The 25506-nt window shown below is 32.1% G+C and overlaps 3 protein-coding genes across 3 annotated transcripts; 2 read left to right on the forward strand and 1 right to left on the reverse strand.

Annotated features, from left to right (window-relative positions):
* The first annotated feature begins 1127 nt into the window (after window positions 1–1127).
* On the forward strand, window positions 1128–5813 carry LOC102593311 (pectin acetylesterase 8-like). Its single transcript, XM_015315366.1, has 13 exons — window positions 1128–1315; window positions 1633–1754; window positions 2739–2821; window positions 2993–3122; window positions 3214–3293; window positions 3400–3486; window positions 3594–3718; window positions 3806–3866; window positions 4227–4280; window positions 4362–4439; window positions 4654–4759; window positions 5295–5440; window positions 5663–5813. The coding sequence occupies exons 1-13, from the start codon at window positions 1152–1154 to the stop codon at window positions 5768–5770; spliced, it is 1344 nt and encodes a 447-aa protein (XP_015170852.1). The 5' UTR covers window positions 1128–1151; the 3' UTR covers window positions 5771–5813.
* On the forward strand, window positions 1207–22872 carry LOC102593635 (pectin acetylesterase 8-like). The gene is made up of 14 exons (XM_006361519.2): window positions 1207–1239; window positions 18519–18592; window positions 18928–19049; window positions 19614–19696; window positions 20000–20129; window positions 20224–20303; window positions 20399–20485; window positions 20570–20694; window positions 20796–20856; window positions 21222–21275; window positions 21357–21434; window positions 21638–21743; window positions 22116–22261; window positions 22488–22872. Exons 3-14 carry the CDS (start codon window positions 18929–18931, stop codon window positions 22578–22580), a joined length of 1164 nt encoding a protein of 387 aa, XP_006361581.1. The 5' UTR covers window positions 1207–1239; window positions 18519–18592; window position 18928; the 3' UTR covers window positions 22581–22872.
* Window positions 6704–10444, reverse strand: LOC102599005 (aspartic proteinase CDR1). The gene is made up of 2 exons (XM_006361533.2): window positions 10240–10444; window positions 6704–7956 (listed from the first exon to the last, which is right to left on the reverse strand). The coding sequence occupies exons 1-2, from the start codon at window positions 10442–10444 to the stop codon at window positions 6704–6706; spliced, it is 1458 nt and encodes a 485-aa protein (XP_006361595.2).
* Window positions 22873–25506: the final 2634 nt, after the last annotated feature.

Here is a 25506-nt window from a genome sequence, read left to right on the forward strand (position 1 = left end):
AAAAGATTCTTATTCTACAATATAACATTAAAAAAATGAGTAAGTGAGTTTTTGTGAATTGATTTTTTTTCTTGATATTAAATTTATATATAAAGTTTGATACATTGGTAGTGTAAATATTTTTTTTGTCAGCGATGAATTTAAGATTATAAAATTTATGAATTTTTACGATAATTTTAAGTTAATGTGCAATAATAAATAAATTCACAATGAAATATTTATAGATATGTAGTTAATGTCTTAATTTTTATAATCTAATGATTTGAACAAAAGTTATTGATTTTCTGTGGATTTGCACGATATATATTAGATTCGTCATTATTTACGGTGTTGTTCAATTATTTAAAGAGTTTCTAGGGATAAATTTTCTTAAAATCACATAGCGTATTTAAAATAACAAGATAGTTCTTTTAAAAAAATATATATTTTACATATTTTAAACTTAAAACTACAAGATTTAAAGATCTCTCTTACTACTTACTACTTTACTAAAGGAAGTTTTTAAAGAAGCTTTCAAAATATATCTTTTGAGAATCTTTAACGTACAATATTTTTGGATAAGTTTTCATAAGAATTCTTCAAAGCATTGTACAACTTAGTTAGTCGTTATATATTATCAACAAAGATTTTGGTGGAGTAGTTCAATTTATTCATTTTTAATTAGAAAATTTGATTTGAGTCCCTCTAGGTAAAGAGTCGCCTTTGTTAAAGAGTATTTTATCTCGAATATGATTTTTCTGACACAAATTTAAATTTAATCGATCTCCCATATCAATATCAAACCCAATATGAAACCAAAAAAAACCGTTAAATGTTACAAAATTAGGTCAATATGTAAATTAATTATGACATTAAAATTACATTAATAGTGAAAAGAACTCATGAAGTCATTATATATAGATAAAAATACTCTCTCATTTTAATTTATTTATCCAATTTTTAATAAAACGTCTTTTTAATAATATTTTAATTTTACTTTTAAAATTACTTATTTAAGACACAAAATTAAATGATATTTTGATAACATATTTTTCATTTAAAATCGGAAAATTTAAAAATCTTTATAATTTTTTTAAATTATATGTCAAATTAAAACCTGACAAAGAAATTACAAAAGTATACAACTTCTTCTTTTTTAGTACTATAAATATATGCTTCTACTCTCTAGTCTCATCCACCAGTTGCTTTTGGGACCCCTGTTTTTTTGGTCCAAAAATAATAATACTCACAGCTGGATTTATCATACTGCAGATTTCAACACAAATAATTCATTTTCAGATTTTTTTTTTCTTCCTCAAAAGGTTTGCTATTCCAGGTAATTAATCATATATTGAACTAATATTTCAGTTCTGTATTTTAAGTAAATTTTTTTTTGTTGGTTCTGAAATAGGTTTGTTTGATTATTCTTGGCATTTTCTGTATCATTTGTTTTAATGGAAGAAAAAGAAGAAAGTAGTAACATTAATGGTTAAAAAAGATGAATTTTTTGCTAAATTTGTAATATAGAAAGTATTAAATCTTTCTAAAAACGATATGTTTTTCTTTTCTTTGTTTCACTTAAATTTTTAGGATTTTTGTGTTTTTTTGGTTATTTATATTATTTTCTTTACATGATTTAATTAATATATGCAGGATGGTAAAAGGGGCAATGCAACTATTGCTACGTGCAATATTTGCTTTGCTAATTGTTTTAATTACTGAAGGACATCCAGTTGATATTACTTATCTACAAAGTGCAGTAGTTAAAGGAGCTGGTAAGATTTTTTTTATTTTTTCCGATTAGAGTGGGAGCTAAGATTTTGAGTTTACGAGTTTTGGATTCTAGAAAAGGTAGCTTAGTGTGTTTTAGATATATTATTATACACAAATACATGGTTAAGGGTAAAGTGAACTCGAACTTGAAAGTTGAACTGTAGCTCCGCCCCTGGATCTAATGTAGAAGTCACGGGTTTGGCTGAACCCGTGACTTTTGATTCGAACATTATGTATGTTTATGTGAAAACAAGTATAGATGGAGTTAACATATATTTGTCGTTTCAACTTGCAACTTGGAGTTTATTAGTTTAAATTTCGAATCCGCCACTAACTCTAGAAAAGAATTCAAGAATGTGGACATATTTTAATTTTGGTGGCAATGAATCAAAGTAATTATCCTTTTTGTTTTTGGGTGGAGGTTGGGGGTAACACATAGAGACGGAATTAAGATTTTGAGTTTATGAGTTCTGAATTCTAAAAAGGGAAAAAGGCCTAATATACCCCTTAACTTTGTCATTTAGAGTTGATACTCGTTATGAAAGTAACTCGTATATACCTTACCGTTATACAAATGACTCATATATACCCTTACCGCTACAAATGAGCTCACATATATCCTCTATCTAACGGAAGTGAAAAAAATAGTTTTAAATTTATTTTAAATGACAAAGTTGAGGTGTATACTGGGTTTTAAATAATTTATTTATACATATTAAGTGAATTTTTTAACACAAACCAAAGTGAACGTGAACTCATAAGCAGAACTGTAGCTCCGACCCTAGTTATAATGTAGAGTTGCTCTTCTTGTTCGAACTTTCTGTATGTTTTTTTTGTGAAAACAAGTATGTATGGCATATAGATTCAACTTTAGAATTGATCATGTCTAAATCTTGAATCCGCCACGGACTCTGTAAAAAAAGAAAAAGATTCAAGAATGTGAAAATGTGGTGATTTTTTTTTATGTCAATGTTGTGTTTTTGCAGTATGTTTGGATGGAAGTCCACCAGCATACCATTTTGATAAAGGATTTGGAGCTGGAGTTAACAATTGGTTTATCCAACTTGAGGTTTGTCTCTTTATAACAATTTGGATCATTTCTCGATTTGTTCGTATCATCTTTGTTAGGGGCCATGTTAATCTTCTTTGTATTGTTCCAATCATCTTTGCTGGTGATTTTCGAACAATTATTTTGAACTGCCTACATGAATTTGCATTTGAATTCATCTGATGACTTCAGGGAGGAGCATGGTGCAATAATGCCACGACTTGCCTTGAACGTACAAAAACACGATTGGGATCATCTAAGCTAATGGTAAAGACAGTGTCTTTCTCAGGAATTTTGAGCAACAAGGCTAAGTTTAATCCAGGTAGAGCTTTTCACCCTCGTACATATACATCGTTTTCACGCCTTTCTATTTTAAAACATTATTCTGATTGATTGTGTTTTGGAAATTGTAGACTTTTACAATTGGAACAGAATTAGAATTAGATATTGTGATGGATCATCCTTTACTGGTGATGTTGAAGCAGCCGATCCGGTAATTCTATGTTAAAACACTATACAATTATTGATTTGGTATAAACGACAGTTGTGCTAGTATCATTATATCATTGATTCTTAATGGACATGTTGAATTATGACAGAAAACAAAAGTTTTCTACAGAGGAGCCAGGATTTTTTCAGCTGTTATGGAGGATTTCTTGGCTAAAGGAATGAAGAACGCTCAGAATGTATGATCGATGCATCAATCGGTTACAAATTATTGCAGACGATTATATATATATGCTCATTGTGACACATTGTTTAGTTGCTGATAGAAAGTTTTTTCTGATCGTAGGCTATTCTTGCGGGATGTTCAGCTGGTAGTTTGGCTGCAATTCTACATTGTGACAGATTTAAAGGTCTCCTTCCACCGGGTGCTAAAGTAAAATGTCTCTCAGATGCTGGTTTCTTTATCAACACGTAAGATTTTAATCGTGGCCAACTCTCAAAATTTGTGAGAAATTTAGATTTCCGATTTGCTATAAAAGAGTTGGTTCAATGTTGCAGGCAGACTATTTCCGGTACCTCTCATATCGAGCAGTTCTACAGTGAAGTTGTTAACACACATGTATGCTTCTTTAACCTATACTCCCTCCAGGATCCGACACTCTTTCCTTTTTTAGTCAGTCTCGACCTTCGGAAAGAATGACAACTTTCTACATAGTACTAACAATATCTTGTTTTAGACGAGTATCAAAAGCTTTTCTTTCATTTTTAGATTATGTGCCCAGTCAAACACCTTCACATGAATTTGAGGGAGGGGTGATTCTCTCTCACATATAATCTGCTCATTATAAATATGTCCTCTTCATACCAAAAATGATGCTTGGACCTACAATGAACTATAAAATTTCGTGTAAAGTCACTAAGGAAGTTCTATAGATTCAAATTTACTCGTACTAAGTGTGTTATATTATCTTGGATTCAGGGTTCTGCGAAGAATTTGCCTCAATCGTGTACCTCAAGACTGAAACCGGGATTGGTAAGAGAAGTTATTTTCACAAAAAACTATCTTTCCCTTATTTGATGCATCATCTTATGCGAAAACACCGCTATGTTGCAGTGTTTTTTCCCACAAAACGTTGCGCAACAAATCCAGACACCTCTTTTCCTAGTAAATGCAGCCTATGATTCCTGGCAGGTCAGTTCATGTCTGAAATTTCTTGCTGATTTACTTCTGTAATAAAACCAAAGTTCCACATGATGAACGTTTTATTGTTTGGCTTTCCGCTGCATTAAAATTTGTCTTCATTATCTCGAAGTCATTTTATATATAGATAACACTATATATGAGGACATTTTGGCCCTTTAAAATCGTTGATTTTTGCCTTATACTTTGTTCTTAAAATTTTCAGATAAAGAACATTTTGGCTCCTGGTGTTGCTGATCCTCGTGGAACTTGGCGCAACTGCAAGCTTGACATATTGAAATGCTCGTCTGCCCAACTCCAAACTATGCAAGGTTAAGACTCTTAAGCCCTTTGTTGTTCCTTCATTCACTCGGAGTACACCGTTAAGCTATTGATCAATGGGAATTCAGAGTACCTATATGTTGGTTATTAAAGTGTGTGATCATCTCATCTAAAAACTTAAGTTGTTAATGGAGAAAACATAATATTTTCAACAACCCCCCTCACATTAACACCTGAGTCTTCCTACCACGGGCCACACAAGTGGGAATTCATTTTAATAATGGGTGCAATGAGTTCTGATCCCATAACTTCTTGTGCTGATACCATATTGAAGTGTGTGACCATATCTAGAGCTCTTAGACTTTTGGATGAGATGGTTACACGCTGCAATATTGGTAAAGGAAAACAACCTCACCAGATTATAGTAAACAACAATATCAAATCAGCCTGGTCCTTCGTGCGCTAACACTTTTAAACTAAAAATAACTAGTTATAGCAAGCGTGAAGATGCTAAATTATATGTAATATTTACATTTAGAAGGTGTGTTTTACACTTTGTATCTAATACATGGTGTAATTTCTCAGCTTTTAGGTCGGAGTTCTTGAAAGCATTGAATTCACTCGGCCCTTCCTCAACGCGAGGGTATTACATCAATTCTTGTTACGCACATTGTCAAACCGGAACACAAGAGACATGGCTAAGGGATGACTCACCAGTATTATCTGGCACGGTACGCAATCATGAACTCAAAACTATTTCAAAATTACATTTATTATACACAAGCCTCTCTACCCCGTAAAGGAAGGGGTAAGGTCTGCATACACTCCACCCTTCTCAGACTCCACTTGTGGGAATATACTGGTTATGTTGTTATTGTTGTTTATCTTACACAAAATTCTGTCATTCCGTTATAGACAACTATTGACACTTCCAAAAAATTGTGTTCTTACAGACGATTGCCAAAGCAGTTGGAGATTGGTATTATGAAAGAAAACGATTCCAAGAGATCGATTGTCCTTACCCCTGTAACAAAACTTGCAAGAACAGAAATTTTGAATAGAATGCTCGTCCGTTAGATACGGATAACATAGATGATTGATGGAGAAGTTTATCAATACACACAAGACTAGCAAATTTTCTGTAAGGGGGTAAAAGAAAAATATGGAATTGATGAAGTGTATCAAATATGTAAACACAATAAGGGAAAGCCAACCCTGCACAGAATTGTGTGTTTTGGTTTCCCCATAGAGAAACTATTATGTATCATTTTGTTTGAGGTTAATATTATGTATCTTGTTATAATGTAATAGTCAATAATTCTTGGGGCATACTACTCCCTCTGCCTCTATTTATGTCACACTTTTTGCTTATTGAGTGTCAATTTGATTAATTTTCGAAGCTAACTGAATACTCATATACTCATATCCTTTGTTTCATATTTGCTTTGAGCAAACAAAGATATCAAAAGAGGAAGTATCATCAAATGAAGTTAAATTAAATATGAAAGATCTAGGATGGATCTTAATTGTGTGCAGCTCGACTAATTTACCTCCCACCAGCAACAAGTATCACGTCACTTTGTCTACCAATGCTAGGATAGGTGGGAGGAAATCTCTTCATCTATTGTTTTTTGTTTTTGCTGGAATTGAACTTTGAGACGTCATGGTTTTTTAACCGACTTCATTGATCACTATCCTAACAAATGTTGGGGGTATGGTGGAATAAGACGGAGACACATAATAGAAATATGATCTTGAAAATAACAGATCAAACATGGACAAGTAAAAATAGACGAAGACGGTATTTCATATAGAAGGTGGAATAAGTAATTCAGACTATAATCTTGAGATTTTGTAAAGGTCACTTCTTGATTTCATTTTCCTTCATTGAATACACAATAAAAATATAATCTCTAATGGTAAGCATCAAATGCAAGTAAATTTAAGAAATCAAGAATTGATCAATAAAATTTGAATAACTGCTAAAAAAAACATTAGTACTTAGTGCAATCTGTAGGCTTAAAGGACATTTTGTTGGCCTCGAGATCAAATCCAATTAGAAAATTGGCTTGTGCCAAATTTCCAAGTATAGAAATTTGATTTCCTCCTGGCACTATTGTCAAACAAACTATACCTTCCTCCATTTGTGTAAAAATGTTTGAAGTTGACAACTCTAAATCTGCATTTGTAAAATGTGCAACAATCTTTGGAACATCAATAGTACCATTCTCATTAGACTCATAACACAAATCAAGTCCCCCATAAGTACCATCTTTCCTAGTAGCATTGATCGAACGGATCAACAACGATTCCAAATTCAAGTAAAAAACATCAGGCACATATGTTAACGTTGTGCCAGAATCAATTATAATGTTGCCTCGATCATAACCAGGTAGAGAAATCGGAGAAGATTTGAATTCCACCGTCTTGTTTCCAATGCTGATACCTTTCAAATTTAGATAATAGAATATTGGTGATTCCTTTTTATAGATGGGAGTTGAAATGACGTTAGGGCCAGACACGACAGCATTGTCACCAAAGTTGATGTGACTAGTTGCATTAGAACTATCTAACAATAATTCCAATGGGATCAAACAATAAGAGAATTTTCCTTTAATTTCATGATGCATTTGGTTGACAATTGAGGCATTGCCACCACCTAAGCCAATGATACCAGAAGTGGCATTGGTAAATGTGCCACTATTGTCATGTCCACAACCAAACACAATGTTAGGAATTGAAACATGTTTACCAGAACTAGAAGCAAATGTGAAAGTTTCAATTGAAAGATCACCCATAGAGTGAGATTGGTCACCATAACTCACTTCATAATTACATCTATTATTGTTACATAGTGACCCTTGACAAAGTTTATAGTGACAACCAATAGTTTTATAAGAAGAGCTATTCTTGGGATTGAAAATAGGTGTCAATTGTTTGAAACAATTAACACAAGGCTTACATTGTGTCCATGTCAAGTCACTACCAGTGTCAGCAATGACAAAAGTGTCTATTGGGGGAGTACCAATGGATATTTTCATGAGGAATTCACCTTCGTTTGGTGTAAGAGTCGATTTGATTGAATGAACACATTTTACCCCAAAAAAGGAAGCCCGGGAGAATGACCGATGGAAGGCCTTTTGAAGGCGTTCAGATGGAGTGTTTGATGGATCGTGATAAGGTGAAATAAGAGAATCACGATGTATAAGATCTAGAGTGAAGCCATTTATACTTTTACGACCAGAAACTAAAGAAAGATGAAAGAATGATAAAAGAACCAACATAAGAGTGAAAGCTTTAGTATTAATCTCCATGGTTGGAAAATGATGAAGAGGAGACAATGTTTTGTACCATTTTATAGGTAGCAAATTGTATGTCCAAGTCTAATTAATTAAAGAAAATGTAATAGGGGAGAAAGTGAGATTTTGTTACCATTAATTATCAAATACTAAAGTATGAAGTGGGACATTTTGTAAAGTTGACTTTCACTTTCCATAAAATACATGGATATATTAGATTTTATTTGATCATGCCATATATACTCCTTATATTTACATTCCATATTTTCTAGTAATAATAATGAGTATAATAAAATGGGAAAATTGTGTAAAATAGCAAACTATTAATTCAAATTAAATGCTATAACCATAATTTGATTTAATTGCAACCTGTAGCAAATTGTTGCCATTCGCCTCTCTCCCTGAAATTCTCGCTCGCCACTCTTGTTTTTCTCGTTGGCAGTCTCTCCCTCGCCTCTCTCACTTTTATACAAACACAAATGTATAATATGCGTTTGTGTTTGTATAAAAGTGAGAGAAAACTGTATATATACATATCTTTTCGTTCGCCTCTCTCCCCAGAGAATCTCGCTCGCCACTCTCACTTTATACAAACACAGATGTATAATTTGTGTTTGTGTTTGTATAAAGTGAGAGAAAATTGTATATACAAATACATATATTTTCGTCCTATACACTTATAATTATTCAAATACAGATCTTTCCCTGCCCAGTTTTCTTTTGTCTTTCTCTTTTTCTCACTTTATACAAACACAAATTATACAGTTGATTCTTTTGTATATGTATACCGAAACAAATTATACAATTGATCTTTTGTATATTTATACCGAAATATACATATTAATAGCCATAGCAAACATAAAATTTGTTATGAAGCGCAATTATACAAACTATAATTATAACATATACAAATGTGATTTTTATGTTTGCTAAACCTAAAATTTACTCTAATAAAATCCATGAACTTTCTACTATCTGAAAATATTCATGCAATACAATCCATTGACTTTATAACAATGTCATCATTTGGGAAAATGAACTAATATGTTTCTCGCAATACTCGTTAAAAAAGTTATGCATGTATATTATCACTATCTAATTACAGATCTGACTCAATTAAAAAAAAACTCAATTCCTATTTTACTAAAATCCGACCCAAATCCATTTTATGACTGAGTAGAAGATGGATTAAGTTATTTTTATTTGGTCGGGTCTGAAGGGGTAAAAAGGGGGGAAAATACCTTATTAGACATACATTCATACCATATATACTAGTTCTACTTATACTTTTAAATAATTATGTATTTTACAATTAATTAAGAGTTTTCTATAATATATTGAGGAAGATGCACCAAGATACATGTATTTTTGCTACTAGATATACTAAATAGGCAGAGAGGCGAGCGAGATGGGGAGAAAGATAGTCATGTATCCCAAATACATGTGAATCACACTAAACACATGTATCTGTATGTATTTAGTTGTGATTCGCATGTATCATATACATAGGAAAGTGGCGAGCAAGATGGGAGGGAGATGAGTAGATTTGTCTAGGTTTCCTAGATACGTGTGAATCCACTTGGATACAGTGTATCTAGAATAAATTATACCTAATTTTGACCTTATGTATCTCGAAATATATATATTTGGACATACCTGGATGCATCAAAATTTAGTAAGATTCTTAATATTACAAATATCCAAGTAATTAGATCTAAGCGAGTGGAATTTCGATAAGTTCTGTTGACACCCAATTTCGGACCTCCACAATATATATTAATTATCGAGTTTCTTAAATCTTCGAACGACTTGAAATAATTAGTTTTATAACATTCAAAATGTTTTTCAAGTTATTTTAAAGTAATTTTAGTCGCTTTTATAATTTTTAAGTAATATATATGTTTTACATAATTATGTATATAAATAGTATATTTTATGAATATTCGAAAATCATCTCAAAAAGTTTTAATTTTATTCGAATATTTGGTTTTAGTTTAGTTAACCAATAGTTTATATTTTGGAGTTAATTAGCTTACAACTAAGTTAATTATTTTATTTTGTTAAGATTAAGAAACTCATTGATTAATTCATTTTAATTGGTCTTAATTAGTTTTAGCCAAATCACCAATTAAGCTCGATTTGGCTAAATTCTTAAATTCAATTGGCTATAATTTGAATCGAATGAGTCAAATTGTCCATTTAATTTAACCTCCCTCTTACTTCATACTTACCCATTTGTGATAAACTAATTTGGGCCCTATTTATAAATTCCCAGCCCACTTCTTTTTCCAACTCTTTTCCATTCCAGCCAGCCCATCTCTTATTCAACAATTTCCAGCAGCCCACTTTAATTCCTAGTCCCTTGCAAATCAATTCCAACGCCCCAATCCAATTCCACTTACCCGGCCCACTTCTTTTCCCAGCTAAAAGACCCATTCAACAATACAATATAACAATACAAAAAAAAACCAAAAACGTGCAACAACACATGCCGACCCCACCTGCGTCGTTCCTCTTCTTCTTTGCAAAAACGAGCAGCAGCTCAGTACTGTTCCAGCAGTCGCAGCAGCAGCAAAAGCACGCGTTTTCGTCCTTGGGGGTGCGAGATGAGGCCACGTCTCCCCCCAAGGACATTGTCTTTGATCCGAGGCGTCTGTTCCTCTTTACCCATTCGGAATGAGTCAAAACCTCAAGAAAATGGTGTTTAGTCGAAAGGGTGAAAGGTTTTGGAGTTTTTGAATTTCAAATTTGGCCTTTTGAATAGGATTTTTTGATCCTTTTTCCCCTATTTTCGAAACCCTATTTCCCTGCTATATATATGGTTTATTGTTCACTGTTGAAAAGGAGGTTTTTTTTTTGGGAGTGAATTTTTTTTGAACTAAGGAAGAGAGTCGAAAGGGGAAAAGATTTTTTTTTTCTGTTGGAATTTTTTAGAACAAAAATACACCTAATAGCTTAAGCAAAAATAACTAAGATATATACTAAAGGAAACATAGAGTTTTCCGGAGGAGTCGTCGTCGTTTGGTGGTGAAGTCTCGCTGCTCTTCCGCTCGTTGTTGACCAGTTTGCTGCATCTCAAAAGGTAAACTCCTCTTAGCTTTCTGTTTAATCCCTAGTTTCCTCGTTGATTTTGTGTGCGTCGTTAAGATGTTGATGTTGAGAGTGTGAAATCTAAAAATGGTGATTCTAACCAGTGGCGAATTTAGGTGCAAAAAATAGGGCATCCGAACCCGTGGTCTCTTCGTAAAATTAGATATTTTATGTATATATTTTCTAACATTTGTATAATATTATATTCTTGCACCTGTACTATAAAAAGTCTAGTTGATCCATATGGTTAAATGTTGAGCTTTTGACTTTGAGGACTGAGGATCAATTCCCACTTAATACATTTTTCTTGGTGCACCCATGTTCGGATCAATTCCCACTTAATACATTTTTCTTGGTGCACCCATGTTCGGATCAATTCCCACTTAATACATTTTTCTTGGTGCACCCATGTTCGGATCAATTCCCACTTAATACATTTTTCTTGGTGCACCCATATTCGAAAAATCCTAGATTCGCCTCTGATTCTAACATATCCTTTGCCTAAGAATGTTGAGTTGAAATTAGCTGCTGGTTGATGTTCTTACTGGTTACAAAATGTTTTCGTTAATGCTGGAACCAAATATTGTCCGTAGTCATCGGCCTAAGTTTCGTAATTCTGTGTTTATTATGAGGTGATTCTATTCATGTTTAAGCGAAAACTCTAGTGACGATATGCTAAAGCATGATCCAGTTTAGCTAAAGTTTTCCTATTAATCCAAAGGTTTAAGTTTAAGAATTTGCTATTCCATTTTGAGCTATTAGCATAAATCTCTGTCAATGTCATTCTTAATCTCTTGAGACTTTTTGATTACTTACCGAAATCAAGACTATGATACGTTAAGGATAAAAGTAAAATGAGCTCATCCTGCTATGAATAATGTATCTAGATTTATTTTTTATGTTTTTTTTTTTTGAGAATAGCGTGAATTAGTTGTTAAAATGAGAGTCATGTAATATGTATTTGGTGGTTGCTAGCTTACTTCTTTTGCCATGTGACTATATTTACTTTTATATCTTTTATTGTTTACACCATGAGCTCTTACATTTTTCTAGTATTATGAGTTCTCTGCATCTCTTTATGAATAACTATTTTTTTTCTAAAATTTGTTCAAGTTTTCAAAAGCTCGAATGCAACTTGTGCATAGCTTATCCATAACCTCTTTTTTTCTTTTCTCTAAATAATGTCAAATTTATTATTTGCCATGCATCACTTGTTAGCTGAATGTTGTCATCCATTAATGCCACTTGTCAATAATTCTGAGTGCCACATTTTTTTTTAATTCATATTAATATTATGTTTGATATTGTGATGTAATTAAGCTAGTATTCTCCTCTGCATTATATAATTGGCTCGATTTTATATTCTTTGTCTAGCAATATGGTTTGGCAGTGACGCTTATAATTATAATTATAATTATCATTATTTTATTTTTTGTATGAACTACTCGGATTGAGTCCAAACGGGACTCCCTTTTCCCTCACCTCGCATTCTAGTTGGGCCAAACCCAACGTCCCTTTATCGAGTCAACTAGGTTCATCGAAAGCTGATGGCTAGAGGAAGCTGTCACAGGCCTTAGAAGCAAGATTACAAGTTCTCAAAGCCGAAAATAATGCTGCAGATCAGAAAATTGAAGAGATTTGGGCCAAAAGGCCCATCCTTATTTTAATAGTTGTATTTTATTATCTTGGGCATAAGTTTTCTTGTATTTCAATTATTATTATCATATTGTTAAACTTTAGGACAGGTGGAAGAATTAGGACAGGTGCAGATGACTCAAATGGGCTAAAAATCCAAAACGAAAATGGGCCCAGATACTGGCCCAGACGAACAGGAAATCCAGATTTGGGCCCAAATCTTCTTTCCTTATCTATTTATTTGCTATAACGTGTTTTATGTGCTTATTTAATTTTAAGGTTTCCTAATCAATGCCCCAAAGGATATTCATTCTGAATTAATCGCTTAAACCAAACTATTCATTCTTTACTTGACTTAACAAATAAATGAACAAATAAATATTTTTTTTAAAATACTTCACTTAGATAATATTTCAACATTTTCTTTCTCCTTAAAATGGTCTTAAACCATAAAAATTGCTCAAGTTCAAGTTAAGTTAAATTATTTAGTCAAATAATTAATTACCGGATAACTACGTATTAGCGGGTGCTTTCAAACCCTTCCCGAAATGCTAATAAGAACCCCCGAACCCCCCTTAAGTATTTTCAATTGATTTCCTGTTTTAATCTATTGAAAATCAGTTTTCTTGATTTTTCTTAAAATTAAGTGGCGATTCTTGAAACCAGTCAAATTATTATTTTAAATAAAACAAGTTCCACTAAAAAAAGGTAACTTTTTAAGGTCACATGGACTATATGCTGAAGGGTTTGTCTCTCATTTAACTCTAAGATGTCATGATTTTTAACCGACTTCATTGATCACTATCCTAACAAAGGTGGGGGTATGGTTGCTGCCCAATTGCTCTCGCGGCTACTGGTTGTTGTTTGCACTAGCCAAAGCGGCTGGCTTTCGCCTTTGCCTGGGTCTCGCTGCTTCTGGTTGTTGTTGTTGTCGTTTTTGCTGGACTGTTCAGACGCGAATAAAAAGGAGACGGGGGGAGGGGAAGGAGAAGAGGAAGGTGAGGGGAGGGGAGGAGGGCGACGGAGAGAGAGGCAGCCACTGGTTGCTGGTTGTCCTCGTCGGCGCTGCTGCTGTTGGAGCTGGTGTCGTGTGGCGTTCGCCAGCTGCTGGCCAGAGCGAGCTTTGCCGGAGCTGTTGTTCGCTTGATTGCCGTCTCTCGCCGGAGCAAGTAGGAGAGAAGAGAGAGGGGGCGGCGGGCCTGCTTGGAGAGGAGAAGAAGAGATGAATAATCTTTTAGGGTTTGGAGTCTTTAGATATTAAAATAGGAAGGTTAAGGAGAATCGATCTGGACCATAGGATTAGTTTTAATGAACGGCTAGGATTTAACTTAAAAGATGAACAGATGAGATGGGAGTTGTAATGGCCAAAATTGCAAATAAGATTGGACTAGAATTGAAATGCAAAGGTGGTTATTATTGAAATAAAATTGAAATTGAATAAGCTAGAATTGAAATGAATTAGAATGGAATAGGCTAACAATTAAATGATTTTGAGGAAATTTGAAGAAATGCTATCCAATTAAAATACTATAAAATATTATAATTAAAATTACTTAAATTTTAAAACATTCGAATTATTTCGAGTTTTACTAATAATTTAAAAATATTTTAATAGTATTTACAATAATTTTTATAAAGCATGCATACTAAATATATAATTTTTAGACAAAATAGATTAAAATTTTACACTCGACGTATTTTTTAAAAATACGTATTTAATCGAATAGCATTTCTGAAATTGCTAAAGGTTGGTCAAAATTGGGTGTCAACAGCGTGCTGCCTTCTGCATATTGACGCCACTACTGCTTTCCGTCTATTTGACATTGTATTTGACTCCGTGAAGACGTCGTGTACTTGCTACTGCTGCTGGGCCGGGTCGGGAGAATTGGAATAAGAGTTGGCTGGAAATTCAAATGGAAAGGGGAGTTATTTGGTGGGCTGGATTTCTGGAAATTGTTTTGGGTTGACTTGGAGTGAATAACAAAGGGAAACGGGCTGCTGATTTGATAAGTAAAAAGGCCCAAAAAACTTGGTCTGCAAATGGATTGAATGAAGTGTTACTTTGGCTATAATTGCAATAGAAATTAATTAATAATTTAGCCAAACGGATTAAGGAGGTAACCAAAAAGAATTAACATTAGCAAATTCGGCTAGAATTCAAAATAGGACGAATTAATATAATTAATTTTTGAGCTTCTTAATCTTAACGAAATAAAATAGTCAATTTAATTATAAACTAAATAAACCGAAATTATACTCATAATTTAAACTAAACTAATTTAATAAAGTACTTACTAAAATTAAGATTTTTTTTAGACGATTTTGAAATATTTAAGAAACACTAATTACACATATAATTATAAAATACTATAAAAATCGACTAGACTTAATCAAAGTAACCTCGAGAAATATTTGAATTCTATAAAATTAATTATTCTAAATTATTTGAAAATTGAAAAGCTCGCGAATTAATTCCTATCGGGGAGGATCAAAATTGGGTGTCAAAACCAAAAATATAAAACTTAAACCGGATTGCCTTAGGGACAGTAGCGTGGAACTTGAAGTTTTTTTTTCTTTGCCATCCTTTTATTCCAACCAATGATTGGCTCATTATGGTCAATTATTGGCCCACCATTTCTATTAATTTAGCACCCACCGTTACCATTAATTTCCAAAACAACTCACAACCAATTTTAACTAACATACAGCAATTTCACCTTAATTTCCCCAAACTCTTAATGAATTAAAATATTAACTAACATAAAAGAAAAGTCTCATATCATAGTAGTGTTTCATCCGCAACCATAGCAATTTAACCAATACGCTCTAGTCCATCAATATATAGTATAATATATGCAACAATCTGTACAAGAATAGAAAAATTAGCTTCACATATACATATTTATTTATTTACCGAAAATACTCCTTGTTCCTGCCACACAAGTTCTCCACGAACTTGAAAACACCTTGAACTATACGCGAATTATTAGTTTTATCTTCAAACTATCAACAATCTTAAAAACACCCCCTACTTGATTAACTGAACTTACATATATCCTTAATTTAGCAACATGAGTGAAATACATCTCTAAATTCTCATCAAGTTTAGGAATACTGTTTTCAACACTTCTCTCAACTTTTTATAAGAGCCCCACACTCGTACAAAAGTTCAAACCACTTACTATATCATGTGACATACTCCCTCCGTCCCATTTTATGTGGCAACATTTGACCGGGAACGGAGTTTAAGAAATAAATGAAGACTTTGAAATGTTTACCAAATTGTCCTTTAAAAAGTAGACTCACTTTTCTCTCCTCATAAATGTATTGGAGTATTATCTTTAAGATTAAGTGGAACTAACAAGGGTAAAAGATGAATTGTACCTTTAAATACTTACCATATAAGAAAATGTGACATTCTTTTTGGGACTGACCAAAAAGGAAATGGTGCCATATAAAATGGGACGGAGGGAGTAATTAAATTGAGTTAGACAAATAAAAAAATATTTTTAAAGTTATTTAGAAGATGAAGCTAATATTTCAAGTCAAATTTTATTTTCAATAATTTTTTCTCAATGATCAAACGTCTATTATAGTATTATTTTTTTAAAAAAAAAACTCTATAACAAAGAAAAAAAGAAAAGACATCACTCTATCTCTCAATTTTCAAATTCCACTTCAACTGTTTTGTCTATTCATTGAATGTAGAACGCGTTTTCCGATAATTTTTGTCTCTACTTATTAGCAGCCATGGTTTTTGACTCTACTTATTAGCAGCCATCTTTTAAAAAAAAATATAAATAATATATTCGATGTAGTTCTACGATAAAAGTTAAAAATTATAATATATATATATATATATATAATTTTATTTCAATAGATCATTAATTCAAAAAATATTTATTAAAGCAACTTAAAAAGAGAAAATACAAAAATGCAGAAGTAACGATAACAACATATTTACTGTATTTCTATACGTAAAAGCCGAAAAGGATAGTGCTTATATAGATCTTGCCCATTTTATTGAAAATAAAAAAGAATAATTTCGATATTAATTTATAAAAAAAATTTAAAGCAGAGAAAACAGAAAAGCATAGAAATATTAATAATAATAACAAAATAATATCATAATCGAACACAAAAAATAACAAGTGAAATTAGTTTTTTAAGCCACTTACAAACCTTTTTTATGTTTGATAATTTTTTTTATAAGAAATCTCTATTTATATATATAAAAATATTTTTTTAATTCAGTTTATAATTAGCCAAAAAATCTTAATTCCCCGAAATTAACAACATTATTTTTTCTTAAACAAAAGTACATAATTAAATCACTTCGAAGAAAATGTGTTTAGCGAATGAATGTGTGTCGGAAGCTTCTTTTTTTTTCTCAATAATTTAATTTCTTTCTTTATTCTGACATATTAAAAAAAGCCTTTATACTCTATGCACTTTATTCTTCATTAAAAATGAAGAAAAAAACAGCTTTAAGGTTGGATTTTTCTCGTCTCTTTCTTCAATTTGGATATAACAAAACAATAATTTTTTGAAAAGATTCTTATTTCTACAATATAACATTAAAAAAATGAGTAAAAAGCATGTTAATTAAGATGGAGTCTTTTTTTTTTTTTTTTGGATAAGTGAGTTTTTGTGAATTGAATTATTTTTCTTGAATTTACTATTTATATATAAAGTTTGATACATTGTTAGTGTAAATATATTTTTGGTCAGTGATGAATTTAAAATTATAAATTTATGAATTTTTACGATAATTTCAAGTTAATATGTAATAATAAATAATTTCACAAAGAAATATTTATAATTATGTAGTTAATGTCTTAATATATATAATCTGGTGATTTGAGCAGAAGTAATTGATTTTCTATGAATCTGTATGATATATATTAGATTCGTCATTGTTTACGATGTTGTTTAATATTTAAACAATTTCTAGGGATAAATTTTCTTAAAATCATATAGCATATTTAAAATAACAAGATAACTTTTAAAATATATATATATATATTACATATTTTAAATTTAAAACTACAAATATTTAAATATATCTCTTACTAAGTACTACTTTACTAAAGGAAGTTTTTAAAGAAGCTCTCAAAATACATCTTTTGAGAATCTCAAACGTACAATATTTTTGGATAAGTTTTCGTAAGAATTCTTCAAGAATAGTACAACTTAGTAACTGTTAAATGTTGTCGACGAGGTTGTAGTGGAGTAGTAAAAAATTATTCATCTTTAATTAGAAATTTCGGTTGAGTGTCTCTAGATAAAAAGTCGCCTTTGCCCTTTGTTAAGCCGTGCTTTATTCCCAATATAAAACTTTCCTGCACGAATTTAAATCTAATCAAACTTCAATATGAATACTGAACTCCAATATGAAACAAAAAAAAACGTTAAATGTTACAAAATTAGGTCAACATGTAAATTAATTTATGACATTAAATTACATTAATAGTGAAAAGAACTCACAAGTCATTATATATAAATAAAAATACTCCCTCCATTTTAATTTATTTATCCAATTTTTAATAAAACGTCCTTTTTAATAATATTTTAACTTTACTTTTTAAATTACATATTTAAGATTACAAAATTTAAATGATATTTTGACAACGTATTTTTAATTTAAAAGTCTTTATAATTTTTTTAAATTTCGTATCAAATCAAAATCAGACAAACAAATTACAACGGAAGAAATATATAACTTTTTCTTTTTTAGTACTATAAATATATGCTTCTACTCTAGAGTCTCATCCACTATAAACAAATTATACTGCAGATTTCAACACAAATAATTCATTTTCAGATTTTTTTTCTTCCTCAAAATCTTTGCTATTCCAGGTAATTAATCATATATATTGAACTAATATTTCAATTCTGTATTTTTAGTAATTTTTATTTTGTTGGTTCTGAAATAGGCTTGTTTGATTATTCTTTGCATTTTATGTATCCTATGTTTTAATGGAAAAAAGAAAAAGAAAGTAGTAACATTAATGGTTAAAAAAAATAAATTTTTTGCTAAAATTGTAATATAGAAAGTATATTAAATGATCTTACTAAAAAAAAAATGTTTTTCTTTTCTTGGTTTTAAATTTTTAGGATTTTTGTTCTTTTTTTTTTGTTTTGTTGGTTATTTATATATTTTTTTTGACATAATTAGTAATTAATATATGCAGGATGGTAAAAGGGGCAATGCAACTATGGCTACGTGCAATATTTACTTTGCTAATTGTTTTCATTACTGAAGGACATCCAGTTGATATTACTTATCTCCAAAGTGCAGTAGCTAAAGGAGCTGGTAAGTTTTTTTTTTTCTTTTTATTTTCCCAATTAGAGTCGAAGCTAAGATTTTGAGTTTACGAGTTTTGGATTCTAGAAAAAGTAGCTTAGTGTGTTTCTAATATTAGTTATAAACAAATACATGGTTAAGGGTAAAGTGGACATATTTTGATTTTGATGGCAATGAATCAAAAGTAATTATCCTTCTTCTTTTTTTTTGAGTGGGGGTTGGGGGTAACACGTAGAGACGGAATTAAGATTTTGAGTTTATGGATTCTGAATTCTAGAAAATTACATCTTACTAGGTTTTAAATATTTTATTTATACATATTAAGTGGATTTTTTAACACAAGCCAAAGCGAACCTGAACTCATAAGCAGAACTGTAGCTCCGACTCTAGATATAAGGTAGAGTTGCGGGTTTGGCGGAACCCGTGACTTTTGGTTCAAACTTTATATATATTTTTTGTGAAAACAAGTATAGATGGCATATAGATTCAACTAACGTCTAAATCCTGAATCCACCACGGATTCCACGAAAAAAGATTCAAGAATGTGAAAATGTCAATGTTGTGTTTTTGCAGTATGTTTGGATGGAAGTCCACCAGCATACCATTTTGATAAAGGATTTGGAGCTGGAGTTAACAATTGGCTTATCCAACTTGAGGTTCGTCTCTTTATAACAATTTGGATCATTTCTCGATTTGTTCGTATCATCTTTGTTAGGGGCCATGTTAATCATCTCAGTAATGTTCCAAGTTCGTAGTCTTATTTCAGTCCAATCGTTAGCCTTTTCCCCATTCAAATTCTTGAACTAAGATAGTCGAGATATGCGTAAGCTGTCCTGGATACCCCGTTATCAAAAATGAGGGAAAAAAAACTAGATTGAACCTTTGCTGGTGATTTACGAACAATTATTTTGGACTGCCTACATGAATTTGCATTTGAATTCATCCGATGATGACTTCAGGGAGGAGCATGGTGCAATAATGCCACGACTTGCCTTGCACGTACAAAAACACGATTGGGATCATCGAAACTAATGTTAAAGACAGTGTCTTTCTCAGGAATTTTGAGCAACAAGGCTGAGTTTAATCCAGGTAAAGCTTTTCACCCTTGTTCATATACATCGTTTTAACGCCTTTCTATTTAAAAAAAACATTATTCTGATTGATTGTGTTTTGGAAATTGTAGACTTTTACAATTGGAACAGAATTAGAATTAAATATTGTGATGGATCATCCTTTACTGGTGATGTTGCAGCAGCCGATCCGGTAATTCTATGTTAAAACACTATTCAATTATTGATTTGATATAAACGATGAGTTGTGCTAGTATCGTTATATATGGACATGTTGAATTATGACAGAAAACAAAAGTATTCTACAGAGGAGCCAGGATTTTTTCAGCTGTTATGGAGGATTTCTTGGCTAAAGGAATGAAAAATGCTCAGAATGTACGATCGATGCATCAATCGGTTACAAATTATTGCAGATGATTATATATGCTCGTCGTGATAGAAAGTTTTTTCTAATTGTAGGCTATTCTTGCGGGATGTTCAGCTGGTAGTTTGGCTGCAATTCTACATTGTGACAGATTTAAAGGTCTCCTTCCACCGGGTGCTAAAGTAAAATGTCTCTCAGATGCCGGTTTCTTTATTAACACGTAAGCGTTCGTGTTTGTTATTTTAATCGTGGCCAACTCTCAATTTTTTTGAGAAATTTAGATTTCCGATTTTCTATAAAAGAATTGGTTCTCTGTTGCAGGCAGACTATTTCTGGAACCTCTCATATCGAACAGTTCTACAGTGAAGTTGTTAACACACATGTATGCTTCTTTAACCTATAGTACTCCCTCCAGGATCCGACGCTCTTTCCTTTTTTAGTCACTCTCGACCCTTGAAAAGAATGACAACTTTCTATATTTAGTACTAATAATATCTTGTTTTAGACAAGTTTCAAAAGATTTTCTTTCTTTTTTAGATTTTGTGCCCAGTCAAACACCTTCACATGAATTTGACGGAGGGGTGATTCTCTCTCACATATAATCTGCTCGTTATAAATATGTCCTCTTCATACCAAAAATGATGCTCGGACCTACAATGAACTATAAAATTTCGTGGAAAGTCACTAAGGAAGTTCTATAGATTCGATTTTACTCGTACTAAGTCTGTTACATTATCTTGGATTCAGGGTTCTGTGAAGAATTTGCCTCAATCGTGTACCTCAAGACTGAAACCGGGATTGGTAAGAGAAGTTGTTTTCACAAAAATATATCTTTCCCTTATTTGATGCATCATCTTATGCGAAAACACCGCTATGTTGCAGTGTTTTTTCCCACAAAACGTTGCGCAACATATCCAGACACCACTTTTCCTAGTAAATGCAGCCTATGATTCCTGGCAGGTCAGTTCATGTCTGAAATTTATTTACTTCTGTAATAAAACCAAAGTTCCACATGAACGTTTTATTATTTGGCTTTCCGCTGCATTAGAATTTAGTCTTCGTTATCACAAAGTCATTTTATATGTAGATACACTATATATGAAGTCGTTTTGGCTCTTTAAAATTGTTGATTTTTGCTCATACTTTGTTCTTAAAATTTTCAGATAAAGCACATTTTGGCTCCTGAGGTTGCGGATCCTCATGGAACTTGGCGCAACTGCAAGCTTGACATATTGAATTGCTCGTCTACTCAACTCCAAACTATGCAAGGTTAAGACTCTTAAGCCCTTTGTTGTTCCTTCATTCACTCGGAGTACACCATTAAGCTATCGATCAATGGGAATTCAGAGTACCTATATGTTGGTTATTGAATTGTGTGATCATATCATCTAAAATCTTAAGTTGTTAGTGGAGAAAACATACTTTTATTATTTAATTATATTTTCAATACGCCCCCTCACATGCACACCTGACCAGATTATAGTACACAACAATATCGAATCTGCCTGTCCTTTGTGTGGCTAACACTTCAAACTAAAATAACTAGTTGTAGTAAGCGTGAAGACGCTAAATTAAGTGTAATATTTACATTTAGAAGGTGTCTTTTACACTCTGTATCTAATACATGATGTAATTTCTCAGCTTTTAGGTCAGAGTTCTTGAAAGCATTGAATTCACTCGGCCCTTCCTCAACGCGAGGGTATTACATCAATTCTTGTTACGCACATTGTCAAACCGGAACGCAAGAGACATGGCTAATGGATGATTCACTAGTATTATCTGGCACGGTACGCAATCATGAACTCAAAATTATTTCAAAATTACATTTATTATACACAAGCTTCTCTACCCTGCAAAGATAGATAGGGGTAAGGTCTGCATACACTCCACCCTTCTCAGACTCCACTTGTGAGAATATACTGGTTATGTTGTTATTGTTGTTTATCTTACACAAAATTCTGTCATTCCGTTATAGACAACTATTGACACTTCCAAAAAATTGTGTTCTTACAGACGATTGCCAAAGCAGTTGGAGATTGGTATTATGAAAGAAAACGATTCCAAGAGATCGATTGTCCTTACCCCTGTAACAAAACTTGCTTTTGAATAGACTGCTCGTTCATTAGATACGGATAACATAGATGATTGATGGAGAAGTTTATCAATACACACAAAGACTTGCAAATTTTCTTTAAGGGGGGAAAAGAAAAATATGGAATTGAAGAAGTGTATCAAATATGTAATACAGTAAGGGAAAGCCAACTCTGCACCGAATTGTGTGTTTTGATTTCCCCATAGAGAAACTATTATGTATCATTTTGTTTGAGGTTAATATTATGTATCTTGTTATAATGTGAAAGTCCATAATTCTTGGTGCATACTACTCCCTCTACCTCTATTTATGTCACACTTTTCGCTTATTCAGTGTCAATTTGACTAATCTTCGAAGCTAACTGAATACTCATATCCTTTGTTTCATATCTGTTTTGAGCAAACAAAGATACCAAAAGAGGAAGTATCATCAAATGAAATGAAATTAAATATTAAAGATCTAGGATGGACCTTAATGGTGTGCAACTCGACTAATTCCACAGAATACCTCTACCTCCCACAAGCAACAAGTATCACGTCACTTTGTCTACCAAAGCTAGGATAGGTGGGAGGAAATCTCTTCATCTATTGTTTTTTGTTTCTGTTGGAATTGAACTCTGAGACGTCATGGTTTTTAACCGACTTCATTGATCACTATCCTAACAAAGGTAGGGGTATGGTGGAATAAGACGGAGATACATAATAGAAATATGATCTTGAAAATAACAGATCAAACATGGACAAGCAAAAATAGATGGAGACATTATTTAAGATAGAAGGTGGAATAAGTAGTTCAGATTATAATCTTGAGATTTTGTAAAGGTCTCTTCTTGATTTCATTTTCCTTCATTGAATACACAATAAAAATACAATCTCTATTGGTAAGCATCAAATGCAAGTAAATATAAGAAATCAAGAATTGATCAATAAAATTTGAATAACTGCTAAAAAAAACATTAGTACTTGGTGCAATCTGTAGGCTTAAAGGATACTTTGTAGGCCTTAAGATCATATCCAATTAGAAAATTGGCTTGTGCCAAATTTCCAAGTATAGAAATTTGATTTGATCCTCCTGGCACTATTGTCAAACAAACTATACCTTCCACCACTTGTGTAAAAATGTTTGAAGTTGACAACTCTAAATCTGCATTTGTAAAATGTGCAACAATCTTTGGAACATCAATAGTACCATTCTCATTTGACTCATAACACAAATCAAGTCTCTTAAAAGGATCATCCTTCCTAGTAGCATTGATTGAACGCATCAACAATGATTCCAAATTCAAGTAAAAACCATCAGGCACATAGGTTAACGTTGTGCCAGAATCAATTACAATGTTGCCTAGATCATCACCGGGTTGAGAAATCGGAGAAGATTTGAATTCCAACGTCTTGTTTCCAATGCTGATACCTTTCAAATTTAGATAGTAGAATGTAGGTGATTCCTTTTTAAAGATGGGAGTTGAAATGATGCCAGGACCAGACACGATAGCATTGTCACCAAAGTTGATGTGACTAGTTGCATTGGAACTATCTAACAATAATTCCAATGGGATCAAACAATAAGAGAATTTCCCTTTGATTTCATGATGCATTTGGTTGATAATTGAGACATTGCCACCACCTAAGCCAATGATACCAGAAGTGATATTGGTAAATGAGCCACCATTGTCATGTCCACAACCAAACACAATGTTAGGAATTGAAACATTTTTACCAGAACTAGAAGCAAATCTGAAAGTTTCACTTGAAAGATCACCCCTAGTGTGAGATAGGTCACCATAAATCACTTGATAATTACATGTATTATTGTTACATCGTGACCTTTGACAAAGTTTATTGTGACAACCAATAGTTTTATAAGAAGAGCTATTCTTGGGATTGAAAATAGGTGTCAATTGTTTGAAACAATTATCACAAGGCTCACATTGTGTCCATATCAAGTCACTACCAGTGTCAGCAATGACAAAAGTGTCTATTGGGGGTGTACCAATGGATATTTTCATGAGGAATTCACCTTCGTTTGGTGTAAGAGTCGATTGGATTGAAGGAACACTTTTTCCCCCAAAAAAGGAAGCCCGGGAGAATGACCGATGGAAGGCCTTTTGAAGGCGTTCAAATGGAGTGTTTGATGGATCGTGATAAGGTGAAAGAGGAGAATCACGATGTATAAGATCTAGAGTGAAGCCATTTACACTTTTACTACCAGAAACTAAAGAAAGATGAAAGAACGATAAAAGAACCAACATAAGAGTGAAAGCTTTAGTATTAATTTCCATGGTTGGAAAATGATGAAGAGGAGACAATGTTTAGTACCATTTTATAGGTAGTAAATTGTATGTCCAAGTCTAATTAATTAAAAAAAATTAATAGGGGAGAAAGTGAGATTTTATTACCATTAATTATAGGTAGCAAATTGTATGTCCAAGTCTAATTAATTAAAAACAAATTAATAGGGGAGAAGTGAGATTTTATTACCATTAATTATAGGTAGAAAATTGTATGTCCAAGTCTAATTAATTAAAAAAAATGTATTAGGGGACAAAGTGAGATTTTGTTACCATTAATTATCAAATACTAGAGTATGAAGTGGGACATTTTGTAAAGTTGACTTTCACTTTACATAAAATACATGGATATATTAGATTGTATTATATCATGCCATATATACTCCTTATATTTACCATCCATATTTTCTACTAATAATATTGAGTATAATAAAATCCATCAACTTTCTACTATCTGAAAATATTCATGCAATACAATCTATAGACTTTATAACAATGTCAACATTTGGGAAAAGGAACTTATATGTTTCTCTGCGGATTAAATAAATATATTTCTCGTTAAAAAAGTGATTCATATATATTATCACCATCTAATTACGGACCCGACTAAATTAAAAGAAGTTCAATTTCTGTTTTTTTTTTTTTAAATTTCG

Source organism: Solanum tuberosum, unplaced genomic scaffold, assembly GCF_000226075.1.
Source record: "Solanum tuberosum cultivar DM 1-3 516 R44 unplaced genomic scaffold, SolTub_3.0 scf00361, whole genome shotgun sequence".
NCBI lineage: Eukaryota > Viridiplantae > Streptophyta > Magnoliopsida > Solanales > Solanaceae > Solanum > Solanum tuberosum.